General features: G+C 39.0%; 1 protein-coding gene across 1 annotated transcript in view; it reads left to right on the top strand.

Moving 5' to 3' along the window:
• Positions 1-21,429, top strand: part of LOC309392187 (uncharacterized protein) — a gene marked incomplete at its 5' end in the record, with an annotated part of 165,107 nt that overhangs the window by 48,189 nt on the left and 95,489 nt on the right. The window contains one exon of the mRNA XM_081953188.1: positions 15,609-15,730. Within this exon, the coding sequence (XP_081809314.1) occupies positions 15,609-15,730 (122 nt within the window). The remainder of the gene's footprint in view (positions 1-15,608; positions 15,731-21,429) is intronic.

The raw sequence follows: 21,429 nt of genomic DNA, 5'->3' as shown, positions 1-21,429 counted from the left end.
AAAATATTAGGAATAAACCAGTAATCTCTTTTCATAGATTTTAAAAACATATTTAATGAAAAACTAACATTGTGTTGTCTTTATATTCTATAACAGTAGTTTAGAATAGAGTATTATTGGTTTGAATGTCTAAAGTAAGCTCTAAAGTAATCTTAATATGTCCTATGAACGATGTACTTGAAATTCTTTCTGTTGTTTTTCTATTTTTATTGGCTTTTTGTTAGTTGCCTATAATAAAGACTTATGTAGAGGACACTGAAACTCAATGTGACAGCACTTGCGTTGCATTTGTAATATTCTTAATTCAGTTCCTGGTATCTCCAGTTAAGAGCATCAGAGAGACACTATTTCCTTAAGCTATTAAAGACCTCCTGCCAGTCAAAGGAAACAAGATGTTTTATTGATAACATAGAATGGCTTGGAGGGCCCAAAGAGTCAAAGCTCAATGATAAAGAATGTGCTTGCTACCCACACCTCAGAACAGCTTCATTCAGACAAGCTGGCTATCAGTGGGCTGGACCAGAAAGCAGACAATTTATATAAAAATAGTTTTATATAGACTTCCATTGATAGTTGAGTTGCAGTCTCATGGTTTTTAATGGACTTCAAATGATGTCCTTCTCTGGAGTAATACAATGGGAGTAATACAATTGGAGAATAAAAGCCTGGAGACCAAAACATATGAAGAAAAGTTGCAGGAATTGGGTATGTCTAGTCTACAGAAAAGAAGGACTAGGGGCAGTATTCCTGTATTTGAGAGGTTGCCACAAAGAAGAGGGAATCCACTTATTTTTCAAACCACCAGAGGACAGGAAAGAAACAATGGAGAGAAGCAACCTGGAATTAAGGAGAAACTTTCTAACACTGAGGACAATTAGCCAGTGGAAGAGTTTGCCTTTAGAAGTTGTGGGTGCTTCATCAGGTTTTTAAGAAGAGACTTGTCTGAAATGGTATAGAGTCTCCTTCTTGAGCAGGGGATTGGACTAGAACACCTCCAAGGTCCCTTCCAGCTCTCTTCTGATTGAATTGAATTGATTGAATGTATATTTAATAGCATCCATCACCTATCCAGGAACAGTAGTGAACCTATTATAATGGTTCAACTTGAAAACTGTTGAGCCAAATGATTTTCTAAAGGTTCTTTGAAATCTCACTCACTGGATACCTATCTCCCTAATTTCAATGTAACGATATCAATGCCTGGCATTGGCTCATGGCTTAGGTAGTGGATACCATGACCACTAGACATCTTCTCCTTAAACACTGCAGCAAGTTAGCTCCATATATGTGATGAAAATCTAATAGGCACTAAAGTAGCAGGAAGTCAGAATAACTGATGACTTGTGACAAATATGATAACATACAAGCTACAGCAAATAGGAAAGAAATGATGAAGAATTTATATCCTTAACTCAGAACTAGGTAATTGACAAAATAGACAGGGAAATTGTCTTGTAGATGGCTACAGGGAAGCAAGAGGTTATAGATGATGACATGTGCATGATGACATCGTACAAATGCAATGAGTTTAAGTACGTGGGGACACAAATTCATAATTGCAGCATATGTGCGATGATGTCACTGTACACATGTTATTCTGGTGGCATTGTAGTTTGCTATGGATGACACTGGATTTCTTTTTTTTTAATTTTTCAATTTTATTAACAAACATGTAAAATACACATGCACAAAACTTAGACGTACAACACATTTACACAGTGCAATACAAACAGGAGCTTCCTGTTCTTTCTAGTAGCAATTATCAATCGATACCGCTCACCTTATATCCCATTCAATTGTATTTCATTTGGGTTTCACCATTCTTAACTTTCTTATTTTACTCATAACTATTATTTTTGAGTTTTGTTACATTCCTTCATTGATTCTTGTTTCTTTCCTCCATCCACCTATACCATTCATCCCATATGTGGTAGAATTCTGATTCTTCTTTTCCCTGAATTTCTTTAGTTAGTTAGAGTGTCCATTTCAGCACAATCCATAACCTTTCTTATTATTTCATCTTCACTTGGAGTTAGTTTGTTTTTCCATTTCTGGGCAAAGACAATCCTTGCCGCCATAATTATATGTAGTATTAAATACTGGATTTCTTTTTTGTATTTTGCAGACATTATTCCTAATAAAAAAATTTCAGGTTTCCATTCTATTTTAATGCCCGTTATTGCCTCCGGCCAATTTTTGATCTTTTTCCAAAAATTTTTAGCCTCCTCACAGGTCCACCATAAATGGTAATATGTTCCGTGTATCGATTCACATTTCCAACATTTTGGGGAGGTATTTGTTGAGATTTTAGCTAACCTTGTTGGTGCCAGGTGCCATCTATAAAACATTTTGTACTGGTTTTCCTTGTATGCAACTGATAGTGTCATTTTTAAGTTTGTTCCCCAAAATTTTTCCCCTTTGTCTAATTCAATATTATAGCCAAAGTTCTGCACCCATTTTATCATTTGTTCTTTCACAATTTCCTCTTCCATTTTATACTTCAGGAGAAATTTATATATTCTCCCTATCATCTTTCTACCTGAGCTTTGAATAATTTTATCCAATTCGTGTGGTTCTGTTTCGATGTCATATAATTTGGTATCTTTATTGTATTTCGTTTTGATTTGAAGGTAAGTTAGCCAGTCAACTTTCATGTTCTGTTCTGCCAATTCTTCAATTGTTTTTAAGTTTCCCTGTCTATCAATTAAGTTTCTATATCTTAGCATTTTGTTCAAATCTATAAAATTTGGATGGGTCGTCCTTTCTGTCGGTGATAGCCAATTCGGAATTTTCACATAGTGGATTTTTTTTTATTTTGAGCCATTTTTGCAATAACACTCTTCTAATTAAATGATTTTGAAAGTATTTGTGCGTTTTATTTTTATCATACCATAGGAATGTATGCCAGCCTGCTTGCAAATCATGGCCTTCCAAGGTCAAAATTCTTTTATTCTTTAGCTCTATCCAATCTTTCACCCATGTTATTGTTACTGCTGATGCGTATAGATCCCAATTTGGTAATGCCAAACCTCCCCTCTGCTTGCTGTCTTGCATTGACTTTAGTTTAATCCTCGCTTTTCATCCCTGCCAAATAAACCTAGCGGTTATTTTGTTTAATTATTGAAAGAAAGTTTTACCCGGATTAATAGGTGCGGCTTGCAACAGGAATAAGATTCTTGGTAAAATATTCATTTTAATTCTCGCTATACGTCCCATGAGTGATAGTTAAATATTTTTCCAATTTTCTAAATCTCTCTTTATTTGTATCACTAATTTATTATAATTATCGTCTTTAATTGTGGAACATTTTGCTGACACTGGATTTCTTAATAGGTCAATTGACAATTTTATTACTAAATTCTCCAATTCCAATTTCCAATGTAGATGTTGAAGCAGGAGCAATATCCATATATATTTGCCTTCAGCTCCATATTATGAATCTGCTTTCATTTCTACAGTGAATTCTAAAGTGAATCTGCTTTCATTTCTACAGTGAATTCTAAAGTGAATCTGCTTTCATTTCTACAGTGAATTCTAAAGTGAATCTGCTTTCATTTCCACAGAGAACAGAAACAGGCAGGCTGCTTGTCAAGATGAAACCTATGAATTGTTGGCTGTTCTTATGATAAGTTTAAGGCCATAGAGTGGAAAGAGTTGACTTCACTGTACCACAAATGCAGAATGAAAATTATGTTAGCCAAAGAGGGCTTTTCCAGTGGCTGCATTCTGATTCTGCATTTTGATTCTGTAACTCCCTTCCAAGCTTTCTCATCAATAATCTGTCAGAATTGTAATAGAAGCTGATGACATAAGCTAGGAGGCATACTTTTCTCAGAGAGAGAAACTTTCTCATGGGAAACTGGAACTGAAATGCTGGCAATGGAGACAAAAGAATTGGTAGACCTAAATGGAGAAAGGAGGAGGGCACAGGATGATAGCTGGCGATTTAAAATGGATTAAAGATTTATTTAAAGTAATTTTGTGAAACATAATTAAAAAGGGAAAAACTAATACACATTAGGAAAAAATAAAAGAATAAAGAAAACAGAGGAAGTACAGAAAATAAAAAAATGGAAAATAACGATATGGTAAAGAAACAAAATATATAAAAAACTGACTTTATCCTTCACCACCACAAGTGATCTCCATTATGGCTAATGGCCAGGGATGGTTGATACAAAACATATAGCTAGCCAGGCTGCCTACCCCTGCCTTAAATCTTCATACTTCTATCTCTAGAAAGATGCACTTTCAATCTTCTTCTACTTTTAATGACCCCATAATCCCTTGTGGCAACTGAATGGAGCTGAGTGCTTACTGGCTAGATGCCCTTCCTGTTGCCAATGCGGAGTTTTGTTCAGCAGATATTTGGATTTGGATTTATTGGATTTATATGCCGCCCTTCTCCCAAAGGACTCAGGGCGGTGTACAACATTAAAAAGCACAAAAGTTAAAAGGATATAGCCTCATTGTGCTCAAAGATGCCCTTTCAATGCCATAGGGAAATAGAGACCACAGTAGAGATTCAGAAATTTATTCAGGTTCCCTATTTATTACTTAAATTCCTATCTAAGAGTATCTGACATCTTTTTTTTGAAATGTGCTAAACTGTTAATCTCCTTGGACATATTGCAATTATAACTGAATACATCTGAACAGCATCAAATTGAGGAAGATTGGATAAAACCAGATGATAACTTGGAGTCCTCACAGGGTGATGTGATAGATTTCAGAGTCAGTTATGGAATCTCATGTTTCTATTGGGTAAGGTTGTAGTAACAGAAATACCCTACACGTAGGAAAAAATTAAAAACACTAGACGTATCATTTGTTAACTCAATGGGATGTTCCTTTTGTGATACAGGAGACAAATCTTCAGCATGAGAAGTTTGAGAATGATAGAATGGATGGGGTAATCTTTTGGGGGGTCATTTCTACAACAGTTACAGCAAATGGTCAATAGAAATGATTATATTTGAATGCAGTATATAATTATCTGCAGTCTTGTCAGTAAGATTTTCATTTTAATTACAATTTCTGGTGCAGCTGTTCTAACTCATCTTCCATCATCTCGTAGTTGATAGGGCATTTAATTAGCACTGTATAACATATTGTGGTCAATTATAAAATGCTATAAAAAGAGTTTAGTAAAGGCAAACTAACTACTGTATGTCTTTCACATTGTTTTTTTAAAAGGAAATTTTACACAGAATTTTACAACGCATGTTTTCTTCTACCACCTATGAAACTCCCCTATGATTATTACATTTTTATTTTAAAAAAATAGTCTGAAGATGTTACATATCTATCTGATTGCTGGCCCCATTAAGATCGTCTTGAAGTAATAGATTGGTTTAATTCCTTTGAGTAAAAAAAACCTGGTAGCCTCTTAAGTATTTTCCATATTTCTTGCATTGATGTGCCTATAGAAAGTACAAAAAGAAAAAAAATTCCCCAAAAGAAGTTTTAAATGTACCAAGCTAAGGTTTACTTAATTAGAACCTTGAGGCAATAAAAGGAGCCTTTTTTAAATTCTGTGAATCTTAATATGCTAAATAATGCAAAGCTTCAACTCTTCAAGCATAAGACACACATCTGGCCGCTTAACATTTAAATTACAGGGGGGGGAAAATCCCTTCTAATTCTGTGGTAAATGTCTTGAAGAAAAGAATGGCAAATGTATCACAACCAAATGTAATTTCATTTTAGATTTTCATCGTGTTTAATTGCACAGCCTTTTGCCAGCCTCCCTTTCTTTTATTTATGACACATTTTCTTTTTTCCTTCTGTATTTTTATTGATCTTTAATTTAAGCAACTCCTCACTGTTTATGGCTGTTGAAGAATTACATCGCATTCTACTAGGAAATCTATCTAGAGTTAAAAGTAATGAGCTCAGTGATACAGAAAATAAAGGAAAGAATACAAGCTTTAAAAAAAAGGCCCTCCACAAATTAAAGTCACCCAACTCACAAGAAAATGATTAAACAATGCTATTACATTTATTTTCATTTCAGCTTTTCACATGGATGCTTTCATCCTTCTTATCCTTTCATTTCTATCAGAGTATTATGTGCTAGACAGCTTCCTAGGCAAGAGCACATAGGCAAAAATACATACCATGCATTCATATATAGTTGGAAAAGTGCTTGGGTGGCTTTAGTTGCAATAACCACTATGGGGTCAAGGATGACATAAGAAACTTCCTTTCTTAATCAGAAGAAAGAAAGGAACTTGGTCTATTGAAGTGCTTTTTCTCCTCTGAAATGAAGAAAACAGATTTCTGTGAAACTTTATTGTAATGGGCACAAATGCAACACCAACATCAACATGTCAATTTACATCATTTGAATAATGATAATATTTTGTAACTCACATTAACAAAATATTAGTTGCTACAATTAATTCTTCCCTGGACATAGAGTGCTGCTTAGTCCAAAATTATTTTCCTCTCCTCAAATCTTCATTTTTTATTAGTTTATTATGCACCATCAAATCAATGTCAGCTCTTAGAGATGATGTAGCTAGATGGGGTTTTTTTCTATGGTAATCTCTCGCCAACTTGATCATTCAGGTCTTCCTACAATAGATCCATTGCTGCTGTAATTAAGAGTCGCCTTGTGATGAGATATATCCATACTAGTCTCCCTTTATTTATTTATCAGCACAAATACAACACAAATATAAAAAGGCAACATTAAAAATAAAAATATGGAGATTATATATATATATATATATATATATATATATATATATATATATATATATATATATATATATATATATATATATATATATATATATACATACATACATACATACATACATACATACATACATACATACATACATACACATTCCAGCATAACTCTGGAACTTCTCGAGTAAACCTGGTACACAGATAATTTACTCCCTGGAAAAAACATCCCTAACATCTCTCGGGGTGTGTGTTCTGTTAAGATACAGCCTGTTGTGCTCTAAAATGGCTTCTACTGTCAGTGTAGTAAAGTTGCCATGGTAATGGCTTCACAGTACTCCTCATAGGGGCTCCCTCTGGTAAGGGGGAAAATCCAACATTAGAAATTATGTTTGTTCCGGACATTTCCTCCCTATAAATAAATACCCAGGCAATACCGGGTTATCAGCTAGTAAATAAATAAAATTAAGATCTTCCATCTTAAATGCTGGTCATCTTCTCTTCTTTCCTTCAATTACTCCTGGAATCATAAACCTCTCAAGTGAGTTAGGTCTTTGAAAAATGTCTCCAAAATATAATAATGTTTTAAGGTCCTTTATACCTCAAGTAAGATATGTTGATTTGTTCAAAGACAAATCTTTGAACAAATAAATATGTTCATTTATTTTCTTGCGTACCTTTGATGTTCTCAGAAATCATGTCTAACACCCAAGTTTGAAAGGATCAATTTTTTTCTATCCTGCCTCAGAATCAAGTTGCTTTTATTGTGTGTCACAGGGATTATCATTGTCTGCAAGATTCTGATCTTTGTGGACATATCCTGGCATTTGAATATCTTTTCCAAGGACTTCACTGGGAATGTACCATGAGCAGAACATTTTCATTTTCAGGTATCAGAGTAGTGTCATTGACATAGTCATCAGTTATTGATGTTTTTTCCTTCAATTTTAAAACCACATTCATCTTCTTCCAATTCACCTTCTCTCAATATCTAATCTGCATATAGATTGAATAAATAAGGTATATAGCCTTCTGCCTTGCTTTCCAACCTGGAACCAATCCATTTTGTTCTGCCTGGATTGGGGTTTCCTAACCTGTGTCTAATTCTTGCATGAGGAAAATGAAATGTTCTAGAATTGCCCTTTTTCTAAGAATGTTCAACACAATCAAATGCCATTTAGCACCTACTGACTTTAAAAAAAATATTCTTTGTCTTTCTTACTTATCTAGGATGCAACATCAATAACATCTCATGCCAGTTTGAACAATTGGTATCCATTAGGACATTAATCTGCATTGCATAAGCTTAAGCATTATTTTGCTGGTGTATAAAATTAAGAATATTACGTAATAGTTTTCACTATTAAGACACTATTAAGTCTATGTCCTTTGTTATTGATCTTTGGTCTTTTGCAATCTGTTGGCCACTGTGTCATTCTCCAGATTTGCTGGTATATCTTGATCATAACTAATTCTTTCTCTGTTCATATATCTATAAATATTCCATCAATTCTTATTGCCTTCTGACTTGGTAATAACCAGAGTGGTTATATCATATTTTGTACTAGATGTGCATCTAATTAAATGGTATTCTCTTGGAAGTTGACATTTCTACTTGCAGAATTTCAGCACATTCTTTCCATTTTTGTTTGACCTTCTTGAAAGCAGGTACTATTTATTCAATGTTTTTCTTTTGTGTCATTTCAAATTTGGAACTCTCCTTTTGAGTATGGGAACCTTTTGGAATTTTCTTAAAACATGAGTCTTTTTATCTCTCCTATTTTTGTAGGTGGTGTAGTGTTACTAATTCTCTCTTCTAATAGCTGTCTGAAATAATTCATTAAGATCTGTTAGATCGGGCAATGGATAGGCAGACACAGGCTAACAGTGCAACAGCTCTTTATTAACAGCAACAAGTGAGAACAATCCAGCAAAGTCTGGGTCTGACAGCAGCCCTTTTATAGGGAGCTGTCAGACCTGTCAACCAATAGGATCAAACCTCTGTTCCTGCTGGAACAGAGGACCTTGGTGGAAACCATAGCTGCTATTGTAGATATCTAACACCCCTCCCCTCTTAGATGGAACAATCTTACTGGTGACGTAGTCATGCAGGTAGGCAGGCTTTTGTGTAGCTCTGCCTGACCTGCGCAGTTCAGTAGGAGGGGTTTCCTTGGACAGGTCAGACCAACCAGTTTGCTCTGCAGCTCCGCTTGGTGGAAGCTCCTGGAATCTACCACAGGTCGCGGCTGGAGCTTCTAGAGCCGGTTCGCGCGGAGCTCGCTGCGGGCCTGCAACACCACCAGATAAGTATTCCGGAAAACTTGGGTTTGAACTGACTGTAGGAGGAGCGAGAGGTTGCTCTGTTTGGGTAGGGCTTTGGCTAACTCATGCAGGAGTTACTTCTGGTGGTCTAAGTGTGGAATTGGAGAGTCAGCCACGGAGTTGGTCAATGTGCCTTCTGCAGTTTCTAACGTCCTTGAGTTCTAGAATGTAAGAATGAGGGCCGGTGATGCCTATCACTGTGGCAGGAATCCACAGAGTTCCCCTGGCATAGTTGTGGGCGTATACTGAGTCCCCTATGCTAAAATTCCGAATTTTGCTTGTGGAGTCTGGGGGTGATGAGGCAGAATAATTTGGGTGTAGCCGGTCTAAGCCTTTTTCTCTAATACTGGCCAAAACTGTTCATACTGGTTTCAAAAGTTGTGCCTCATTTTCAGCCGATACCAAGATGTCGTCAAAATAGGAGATAATTCCTGAAATCCCCTGCAAAAGCCTTTCCATGATGCTTTGGAACAGTCCAGGGGCGATACTAACGCCAAATTGCAGGCGGTAGCATTTGAATGCACCCCTGTGTGTCACAATGATTTGGGCCTCCGCCGTAGTGCCATCTACAGGCAATTTTTGGTATGCCTGCGGCATGTGCAATTTCGTGAACATTTTTTCTGGGCCTAGTGAATGGAGAAGATGCTGTACAAAGGGTACAGGGTAGGCGCTTTATTGTAGCGCTTTATTGATTGTGCATTTGTAGTCTGTGCAGATGTGGGCTGACCTGTCAGATTTGACAGGTATCACTATAGAGGTCTCCCAGTGTGCATGATCGACCAGCTCTAGTATTCTCTGGCCCATGAGCTTGTCAATTTCCCTGTCAATTTTAGGGCAGAGAGCGAAAGGGACTCTCCTGGGTTTTAGACTTATTGGGGCTATGTTGGGGTCCAAATTGAATGATATTGGGGTCCCACATACCTACCCAGACCAGCACCGAAAATGTCCTTGAACTCCTTAAATATTGCCTCAGCGCCGTTGTCCTTCGGAGCGTGCGATGTGGGAGTGTTTGTCATGGTGTTGATACCAGTTACCTGGAGGCCCAGGGCTTGGAACCAATCTAGCCCTAGGAGGCTTTGCAGGTTGCCACTGACCACTGTCACTGGGAGTTTTCCGCTTGAAGTTTATGTGGAATGAGCCTTGGCCCACGATGGGGACTTGGTTCCCCTGGTAATCTCTTAGGTGGATGTCAGGGGTCCGAAGGTGTTGCTTCGTGAGGCTATGGATAGCCTACTTCAGGGTCGACCAAAGAATAATAGTCAGAGAAGACCCTGTGTCTATCTCCATTTCACATGGAGAATCCTCTATGAGGACAGTGACCCTCAGCTTTTTTGGCCATCTGGTGCAGACTTGTCTGATCGATGTGTGGTAGGTGACTCTGTTGTCCCCTTCGGAATGTCTTGGGGGCTTCTGCCAGGCCCCTTGGTTTGGCTTCGGCCAGCGGTGTGGTGCATTCCTATGCTGCCAGGCTGTCTCAGGGAATTCGCTCCGGCACACTTTGGCGAGGTGTCCCGTCCTTCCGCAGCGCTGGCAGGTCGCATCTCTGAAACGGCAACCGGATCTGGCATGATCTCCACCACAGCTAGCACAAACTGGGAGATGTTGCTTGAATTTGTGCGCTGGTTGGGCGCATGCAGCAGCTGTCATCTTCTTCCCCCTCAGAACTCTCGGGCTCTGTGGCCTCGCAATGAACGAGTGTGTTCTTTCATGCTTCTGGAACCACGCTCTGGCACTGCAATGCCTCTGTCGATTTGACAGCTGATTCTGATGCCCTGGCTTCATCCAGGGCGATTTGTAGATTGAGGTTTGTCCATGCCAGCAACCTCCTCTGTAAGCTAATGTCCCGTATGCCGCATATTATGTGGTCCAGAATCAGGTCGTCTAGGTCTCTGAACTCACAGTATGTGGCAGCCTTACGAAGTGCCGCCACTTACTCATTTATCGTTTCGCCCTCTGGTTTCTGATATTAAATTCATGCTGGTGAACATATTTGGAAAGTTTCGTGCATAATGAGTTTTTAGCGTTTGCTGGAGTACAGACCAGGCAACCGATTGCAGCGGTGTCGACTCTGAAAGATTCTTTGCCGTCTCAAACACTTCCCAGCCACAGTACTCGAGGAACATGTTCTTTTTCGGGCGTCTGGTATGCCCGTGAGGTCGTTTGCTTCTAGGAAACAGTCGAATCGGAGCATATATGACTCCCAGTGCTCGGTGACTGGGTCAAACGGAGTCGGTGGGGTGTGCATAGCCATTTTTTCGTATAGAGGGCAATTCGAGTTTGCCGCTCAAAAATGGCCGCTTGACGCCACGCTGAGCTCCTGGCTAGATATACTTGCTGGATTTTCTGTGCTCTTTTTGGTTCATCTAGTTGCCTTCCAATCCCATCCCCGTCGCCAGTGTTAGATCGGGCAATGGATAGGCAGACACAGGCTAACAGTGCAACAGCTCTTTATTAACAGCAACAAATGAGAACAATCCAGCGAAGTCTGGGTCTGACAGCAGCCCTTTTATAGGGAGCTGTCAGACCACTCAACCAATAGAATCAAACCTCTGTTCCTGCCGGAACAGAGGACGTTGGTGGAAACCATGGCTGCTATTGTAGATATCTAACAAGATCCTTTCTGAAATTTTTGTCTTTCTTTGTTTTGTATTTTATTCTCATCTAATTAATTTCCACTGTTAGTTCTGACATCCAGTTTGTTTTCTTCTGTTTCTTCATGTTTGGCACTCTCTTTTCACATTCATATTTAACAACTTATTTAAGTTTACTCCACAATTCCTCTGCTTTCCAAACAATGAAGTTCAGGACTTCAAAGCAATTTCTCATGTACTCCTTAAAAATGGAAGCCTATGCTGAAGATTACACCATAGAAAACAGTTGCCCCCCCCGCACATTTTGCTTTAAGACAAATTCCTTTTGTGTCCAATCACACTTGGCCAATAAAGAATTCTATTCTATTCTATTCTATTCTATTCTATTCTATTCTATTCTATTCTATTCTATTCTATTCTATTCTATTCTATTCTATTCTATTCTATTCCATTCCATTCCATTCCATTCCATTCCATTCCATCCATTCCATTCTATTCTATTTAACTTGACTTGGGAACTTGCATATCTGCAGCATGAGATCCAACAATCTATATATGAGGTTGATAGAAAAAAACGTACTTGCATGTTGACAATTATTCATCATTGTGTAATGATAGTCTTGGATAATTCTATAACTTATGCCCTCCTTGCTATAGCAAGTCAATCATAATATTAAAATTATAGCTATAAAATCTGTGCCTTCAGCCTCAAATTTATCCTGAAACTTACCTAGCCTTCAAGACAAAGGCTTGAAATATATTTTATTCCTGGTACTCTCTACAATGCCATTATTCTGCTCGCACATTCATATTAGGAATATTAAATTAAATTACATTAATCATTAAAATATTACTACATCAGTGAAAAAAAGATAATTTATAGTGTTTTTCTTTTTAACATTGGATTATTTCCATCAACATTAGATAAACAGTGGTAGAGAGGCAGTATATCAAATAATAGATTAATAGCCTGATGCATGCCTTTAGGAATAAAATTCCATAACTTTCTGTCCACACCCACTGACCCATTTTTTTGTGGTCTCTGGAACCCAGAAAGTTTCAGTGGTGCCAAGAAAAAAATAGCATGTTTCTGCATAATTTTCTCTTTTAAGGAAAACAATGTGAAAAGGGGTGGGGCATAACTCTTTTTGGGAGACTGAAGAGATCCAAAATGATGGGCAGTGGTGAATTAAGGCTCACTGGTGCCCTAAGCACTGAGAAATCTTGTCCTTTGTACCAGAGGTGGGTTCTGGCAGTCACTACTGCTGGTTCACTTGTGGGTTCACCCCATGCATGTGGTTGATGCGCTTTGCGCATGTGCAAAAGCAAAAAACAAGATGGCGGTGTGTACGGTGCCACCGGTAGAACTGCTTTGGGGGAATGGCAGGTCTGGGTTGCTGCCAGTTCCAGTGACCCAGGTTGCCAAACTACTACGGTTTGGCCGAATTGGTCCGAACCGATCTGAACCGGTAGGAACCCACCACTATATTTGTACATACTGTACAAATCTTCATTGGTCTTTTTTTTTCTTTCTCAACTTTGTGATGCCCCCTTTGGGCCTGGTGCTCTAAGCACGTGCTTAGTCTGCTTAATGGTTAATACACCACTGGTGACGGGCATGTCCATGCCTTCTTGGCAATAGTGCCAATGTGATTGCCACTGCCTTGTGGAATGTTTTTTAGAGGCTTATTGAGATTGGGTGTTAAATTATTGAAAATTGACATAGAAGGTGAGGGTTTTTTTTGATTCAGTGATTTTTTTTCATTCATATAAACGGTTTTAGGTTTAGATATGTAAAGGACTGGAGTGCAGTTGATTTCAACGAAATGTAATTTTGCTTAATTTTGGCTGAGCCAAGTCCATTACTATTTACTTAAAACAAACAAGCAAACAAAAGAAAAAGAGCCATTGTTGGAAGAAAAGTCTTGGTAGGATACAGTTAGAGCAGGGGTGTCCAAACTTGGGAACTTTAAGACTTGTGGACTTCAACTCCCAGAATTCCCCAGCCAGCAGAGCTGGCTGGGGAATTCTGGGAGTTGAAGTCCACAAGTCTTAAAGTTCCCAAGTTTGGACACCCCTGAGTTAGAGGAAGAGTGATTTTCAGAGCCATCCAGGAGACTTCTATATCTCAGCTTAGTTGCTGCTATCTCTGCTCTTCTGCTGTTTTGTTAGCCTGAAGAGGAAAGCAGTGACATCTTATTTGAGGCTGATCAGAGCATTGCACTGCGTGCAATTAAGTTATTAATGTATTGTTATTAAAGGGCACAAAGTGTCTCCGCCCAGGCAGTCACTGTGAGAAAGAAAATGGTTCCTGGAGCCACACCTTCCTGTCTCTGAATGGGTTTTGAGTCATGTGCATGATCAAACGTAGCCCAGTGAATGATTTTCATGTATACAGTAATCCATTTAATGCCTTTCTGTGTTGCACCTTCCGCATAACAATACAGATGCTTACGCAACGTGTGCCTTCAGTATCTGCACTTTGCAGGTGAATCTGTTTTGAAATCATAAAGGCTTTTCACACTGCTGCTGCTTAAGTTGCAGGGCCTATTACAGAGATACATATTAGAAAACCTTAGGGGAACAGGCAAGGGGAAAAAAGATGCATCCACTTTATGCTTATATTTTAGAAATATAATAATAATAGCATAACACCTAGAAATAATAGCATGACAAAGTAACAACAGTGCCACACTGGAATAGCTGCAAGAAATATCATTTGCCTGCAAGCAAGACAGGTGGGACCACAAAATAGAAAAAGTAATAGAAAACGAAGAAGCTAAAATGCTTTGGGACTACGGAACTCAAACAGGCAGTCACCTGCCACATAACATCCCCAAACCGAAACAACTGTTGGTGAGCAAGACGAAAAAGTCTGCATAGTGGATGTGGCAGTACCTGGAGACATCAGACTAGAAGAGAAAGAACAGGAAGAAATGGCAAAATACAAAGGGCTGCAAATTAAAGGTAGAATGATTGTGGCAAAAGAAAACAAAGGTAGTACCAATAGTAATAGGTGCCTTGGATGCAATCCAATCTCAAAGCATCGGTAGCACCACTTGAATACCATTGGCACTGCAATGATGCCAATGCCCTTGGGTTTACAATGGTGCCAGTCAAACCACCAGGAACTTATTCCCTAATGTTTTAGATCAGGATTGTCAAACTCACCTTATCGTCGTCGCGGCAGCATCACGTGGCGTATCGTGACTTTTTTTCCCATTCACTAAACAGAGCATGGGTGTGGCCATCATGTGAAGCATCTGGCCCATGGGCGGCAAGTTTGACATCCCTGGTTTAGATAGTCTTAAAGCAATTGTAGCCTAAAATGGTGGCACAGTGGTTAGAATGCATTATTGCAGGCAAACTCTGCCCACATGCGAGGAGTTTGATGCTAACTGGCTGAAGGTTGACTCAGCCTTCATCCTTCCAAGGTCAAGATTCTTGGGAGAAATAAGCTGACTCTGCAAACTGCTCAGAGAGTGTTGTAACACACCATGGAGTGGTAGATAAGTCTAAGTGCTATTGCTATTGTTAACTAACATTGGGGAATCCTTGGTGCTCTCGGTGCTTGTGAATGAGGGGTTTGTTCCCCGTTTATATACAGTAGCTTGCACTACCAGACTGTGTATAAACAAGCAGCAACCCATATGAGCACTGATGATATTACTTAGACAGGTAATTAAACAGCTGCAAGCAAATTACCAAGTTCACAGAGCACAAAGTACAACCCTGAGCTACATATATTCTCTTCTATTGAAATGCAACATTGATGAATTCAGCACTCTTGCAAGACCTAAGATGAAAGTGTGGGGATCAATGCTAATGGAATCTCCTTGGTAGTTATCAGTTAAAATCCTACATGTTGCAGAATGAACAGAATTGTTCTTGTACAAATATAGTCGTTCTAAAAATAGGCAATTTGAGTCAGAGTCCTAAGATCTCCTGCTTGCTATTTTCAGCTGTTTTAGGAATGTTATTTATGAATGTTAATTTTAGATGAAGAAGAATGATCCAAATGATGTGGTCATGCAAAGCAGTTCTAAGATCAGACTTGATGCTGATGACGGCGTATTACGGTCTTATCAGGAGGAATTGGAGAAACATAGATTCTCTGTATGGTGAGCCAACCTACATTTGGTGGTTTATTTTTTGTTCGTTCGTTCGTGAAGAACTATGTAAAATGTGTTTGGGATGGTGAAAAATACAGGCAAAACTTTCTAAGGCAATGTGACAGTTGAAACAAGTGGTGATTTAGTACCAGAGCTGTTCATCATTTCAAGAATCAGAAAATACATTTCATTTCTCCTGTTGCTGGAAGTGATGCCGTTTGAATAAGCCATAAAAATGAGTTCCTGGCCATTTGTGGTTATTAAAGGCCCTTGGGCACTTCTTTGAAAAGGGTAGTTGCTAGAGTAACAGTTCTAACCACAATATTCTTGCCAAATCCTAATTTTATAATCTGCCTGCTTCAGTTTTGCCCGGGGTTTTCAGATAAAACTTCCTGCCTCTGCCATTCTCTCCTTCATCTTCACCCAAAAGTGTTTCCACCACCTATTAAGCAGTCGTCATAAACCATTCAAAACAGATAATAACTGAAAAAGTAATTTTCACTTTACTTTGAAAAGAGGAGAGGGGCACAAAAACTGTGTAATGCTTCTGCAATGTAACAACAGTTGTATATTTAAATTGTTCAATATCATCCTGCTTGTGCCCACTCCCCTAAAACCCCAGCCCCTGTTCCCTAGATGAGCGCTTCTGAAATATGTGGGCTGGAATATTTCTAACAGCCTCCACTGGTACTTGGTGGCTCACTTATGAGCAAGATTAATGTAATTGTCTTCAGAATCTAATCCTAAATTAATGATGGGCGGTAGGGGGACCTTAATAAAAGAAGGATCTTATTGGGATTGTTTTGTTCTTTTTTTCTAATGTTACTGTTTACCTTGTTCAGCTGTAATTCTCCTTCTTATCTCCAATCAGGGGTAGGTTGCTGCCAGTTTTACTACGGGTTCGCAACCCGCACGTACGCCAGACATGCGCTGTGTGTGCATGTGCTGTTCAATGTAAATTGTTCTTTGTGCATGTGCAGAACAATTTACAGTGAACTGCGCATGTGCAGTCACTAAAAATGGTGGCGGCTCAGCGGTGGCTAGGGAACCAGTTCGGGGGAAGGGCAGGCCTGGGTCGCTGCCATTTCTGCGACCCAGGTGTGAATTCCACTACCCACCTCTGCCTCCAATCCATAAAGATCTACTGGCTCAGACTGCCCCAATTCTCCTGTTTGTCCAAATGAGAGTTACAGACAAAATCTAGTGTGGATTTCCATGGGAGTGGATTAGTACAATCTAATGCAAAGGTGCACAATTTATGGACCATATGCTCCCCTCTCCTAAAAGTTTAAGAAAGGTCTCCAAAGTAGGAGCTGATTATTTACAACAGCAACAAAGAAAACAAAGACCTTCCTGGTTTTTTGTCCTTCTCCCACTTACAGTTTTAATTCTCCTTTTAATCACAGTGGATATTGCTCACTGCTTTCTCCAGGGTTAATTCTTGCTCTTTTGCCCATTAGGCTCTCAATTTAATTTATTAAAATATATGGTCATAGACCAAAGCAAGACAAAATTAAGAATGTGAATGACAAATACCCATTAAAAGAGACTGTGTCTGGCATGCAACTGAGATTTAATGTATAGAGAGTGCCCCCACCCCAGACCTAGTGACTTCTGATTTTCATTGCAATGGCATAACATTTGGGCATCATTTGGGAAACCTGCCAGTCCAAACCATTTAGAAGGTAATGTACAATTGCTATATGAGATTGGATTGGATTGGATTTATTAGATTTATATGCCGCCCTTCTCCCAAGGACTCAAGGCGGCGTACAGCATTAAAAAACACATAGTACAAAAGTTAAAAGGAAATTAGAAACAGTCCAAAAAACAAACCCAATTTATATAACACTCACATTTTAAAAATTAAATAAAATTAACAGGCCAGGCCAGCTTGCTGGAAAAGCCAACTTTTTAGAGCGCGTCGGAAGGACCGGAGGTCAGGGATTATGCGAAGCTCCGGGGGCAGCTCATTCCAGAGGGAAGGCACTCCCACAGAGAAGGCTCTCCCCTTGGGGATCACCAGCCAACACTGTCTGGCCGACGGCACCCTGAGGAGGCCAACTCTGTGGGATCGTACTGGACGGTGTGAGGCTATTGGTGGCAGTAGGTGGTCTCGCAGGTACCCTGGGCCTAAGCCATGGAGCGCTTTAAAGGTCATAATTAGTACCCTGAATCGCACCCGGAAGACAACCGGTAACCAGTGCAGGCCGCCTAAAAGGGGTGTAACATAGGAGCACCTAGGTACCCCCATGATAACCCGCGCGGCCGCATTCTGGACCAGCTGAAGCCTCCGGGTGCTCTTCAAGGGCAGCCCCATGTAGAGAGCATTGCAGTAGTCCAGTCTAGATTGATCTAAAGAGTCTCTACTGTTACCGTCAGTGAATGGTCAATAGGGCATTTCAAAAGTTCAGGCTCTCATTTACAACCTCCACATCACTCCATAGTTAGGAGTCATTTTCTAGTGGTGTTTCATTCCATCAGGTGGATGCCAGAGCATCCTAGCAAAGAGGGGGCTGCATTAAAGATGCTGAGCTCATCAGCTGGAAAGCTTACATCTCGGGTTTGGGACCCAAGTGCTGCATGATGGAAGGAGTTCCAATTACTTGCTCCAGCTCCTGCCCACCTAGTACGTAGTTCAAAAGTGAATACCGCTTCTGTGAGAAGATACCATTTCACTAGGAAGATAACAACATTCATGTGCCTCAGCATATAGTCATGCTGGCCACAGGACTACAGAAATATCTTCAGACCATGCTGGCTTCCTTAGTTTAGAAATGGAGATGAGCACCATTCCCTAGAGTTGGACATGACAGGGAAACCTTTACCTTTACTTAGCAAGTGTCATCTTACACTTTCTTCTTTTAGTGGGGAACTCCAGTAAAAGGAGGCTTTCACCGAAAGAAGTAAAAGCATCCGTTGAGGAAGAATACATTTTTCTTTCTTTCTTTCTTTCTTTCTTTCTTTCTTTCTTTCTTTCTTTCTTTCTTTCTTTCTTTCTTTCTTTCTTTCTTTCTTTCTTTCAAAAGAGGAGATACATTTTCAAAAAAGAAGGTAAATAATAATAGCTGTTTACTGATTTGTATGCCAGTGGTGGGATTCAATTTTTTTTTACTACCAGTTCTGTGGGTGTGGCTTGGTGGGTGTGGCAGGGGAAGGTTACTGCAAAATCCCCATTTCCTCCCAATCAGCAGGGATGAAATCCAGCAGGATTTCTGGAGAACCGGTAGCAGAAATTTTGAGTAGTTCAGAGTAGTTCGGAGAACTGGTAAATACCACTTCTGGCTGGCCCCAGAGTAGGGTGGGAATGGAGATTTTGCAGTATCATTTCCCTGCCACACCCACCAAACCATGCCCACCAACCCACACCACACCCACCAAGCCACGCCTACAGAACCGGTAGTAAAAAAAATTGAATTTCACCACTGGTCTGGAGGCAGAGAATAGTTGGTGTTGGCCCAGTCAGAGGTGGTATTTGTCAAACTACTCAAAATTTCCGCTACTGGTTCTCCAGAACTGGTCAGAACCTGCTGAATACCACCTCTGGTCCTAGTTTAAATGAGTTATTTTAAAAATAATAACAGATAAAATAGATAGTCTGCCCACACTCTTCTTGCTTACTTGTGGAGCAGAAGATCCACTAGTACTATCTCCACAAGTACTAGATCCACAAGTACTATCTCTGTCAATCTTGAGTAATAAAGTGATAGAAAGCTGTCAATTAACAAACTAATACTTTAGATCTTGAAGAGCTGGTGCCAATCAGAATCATTGGGAGGTTGGACAAATTGCCTTACCCAGTATAAAACAGACTTCTGTATTTCCAAATATTCTCTTTTCAAAACATATATCTTCCCCTGTATTAATGAAATGATCTTCTTACAGTGATGCTATTGTACAAATAGACATACAAAACTAGGAACAATTGATGGAAGCAATGACTACATCAAATGGTGGGCCTTAAAACAGGGTTTCTCATTCTGAGTCTTTCCAGATATTTTTGTCTTTAATCTCTGTCCTCCCTAATCAATTTTCACTAGGCTTGATAGATATTGCAGGCTAAAACGTCAAGAAGGACTTTGGTTGGACAAGCAATTTAGCTTAATCTTACTTATATTCTTGCTTTTTCTACCCTCCAACTTATTTTAACTTGGAGTCAAAGGGATCAGTCTTTCCTCTAATCTTAGATATTCTCTGTTAGACTTCATCTCTAAATATATATTCTGTTATATGATTAGGGACAAAAACATAATAAAAGAAATTAATGGAGTTTTAGGTATGGAGGTTTTCAGGCTTCCATAAAATAAGAGTTTCAGATACTCTGAGATGCAATCTGAACAATTTCCTTGATCTTTTATTGAAACTGTAAATCGTTTATGGGGGCAGCCTTTTTATAAACTCTTAAAGTCCCATAAAATCTATTTAATACAAAATACTGTACTACCACCCATCTTCAAAGTTATGCATGTAGTACATTAATTATCATTAGCTTAGAGTTCCCTTGAAAATAGTTTGGGTTTTTTCACCATCCTGGTACCCTTCTATGTTCACCTTGTAAATTTATATACTGTATATTCCAAGAAGTGAGTATGTAATATATACATTTTAAGATATGGCTTTCCTGAGACATTATTTTTTGCAGAAGGGAGAGGTAATGACAAGAAATATTTTTTCAAGAAGTATTGTTCCTATTCCTGCCAATAGTTGCTATTATTCACAAACTACCGCACTAAGTCTCAGTACATCATGCTATTATTCATAAAATGCTATAAAAAGGCCCAGAGACCCAACTGAACAAGGCTTTAAATCAGCTTTCCCGAATATGGTGGTCTGATTCCATCTTCCAAAATTCCCAATCAATACAGCTAATATTGGTACTAAATCTTAACCTGAGTTTTGAATTCCCCCGAATATAAAGTCTCTCTCTCTCTCTCTCTCTCTCTCTCTCTCTCTCTCTCTCTCTCTCTCTCTCTCTCTCTCTCTCTCTCTCTCTCTCTCTCTCTCACTCACACACACACACACACACACACACACACACACACACACATTTATGTGTATAAATAGTCATATAGTATTTGTCTATTTTTATTTTATTTTATTTTTCTCTGTTATCACTACATCTCCTTAAAACGAAAGGAAGCAATTTGACTGACCAGCTCATAGGACCAAGTTGTCCATTCAGTTTTAGACAAGTATAACCTGAGTAGAACAAAAGTACTGCACGGAATACATATTATGGTTTTTGATCATTAGTTTCCCAAGCTGATATTTCTAGAATCTAGATATATTGAAAATATAGCTCCTGAAATTTCTACATCATAAGTCCTAATAGTGTAATGTTTAAAAACCAGACTTTCTATGGATGTGCATACCATAGAAATCAAATTTCATTGAGCATTATTACTGCTCTTATAGCTGAATCATCCTTAGTTTTTAGTTTTGTGGAATTCCTGTGTCAATGGAATGCCTGGTCTGCCTGTTGAGACTGCAAGCTGTGATATGTGAATTTCATCTTTATAAATGTTTTTTTTTTACCAAAAGAACTTTTTGAAGTAATAATTGCAAAAAAATAGAGTAAAGAAACAGTTTCCCCATTGTTATATTAGTAATTACATTGGATTTCTATGTCCTTGATCAGGGATGCTAAACTCATGTCATCACTGCGTCGACACATGACGTACCAGGATTTCCCCCCCTTCGCTAAAATG

Source organism: Natrix helvetica (genome assembly GCF_964273705.1).
Source record: "Natrix helvetica genome assembly, chromosome: 4".
Lineage (NCBI taxonomy): Eukaryota > Metazoa > Chordata > Lepidosauria > Squamata > Natricidae > Natrix > Natrix helvetica.
The sequence above is the reverse complement of the archived record's forward strand: the minus strand, read 5'-3'. Positions and strand labels throughout refer to the sequence as shown.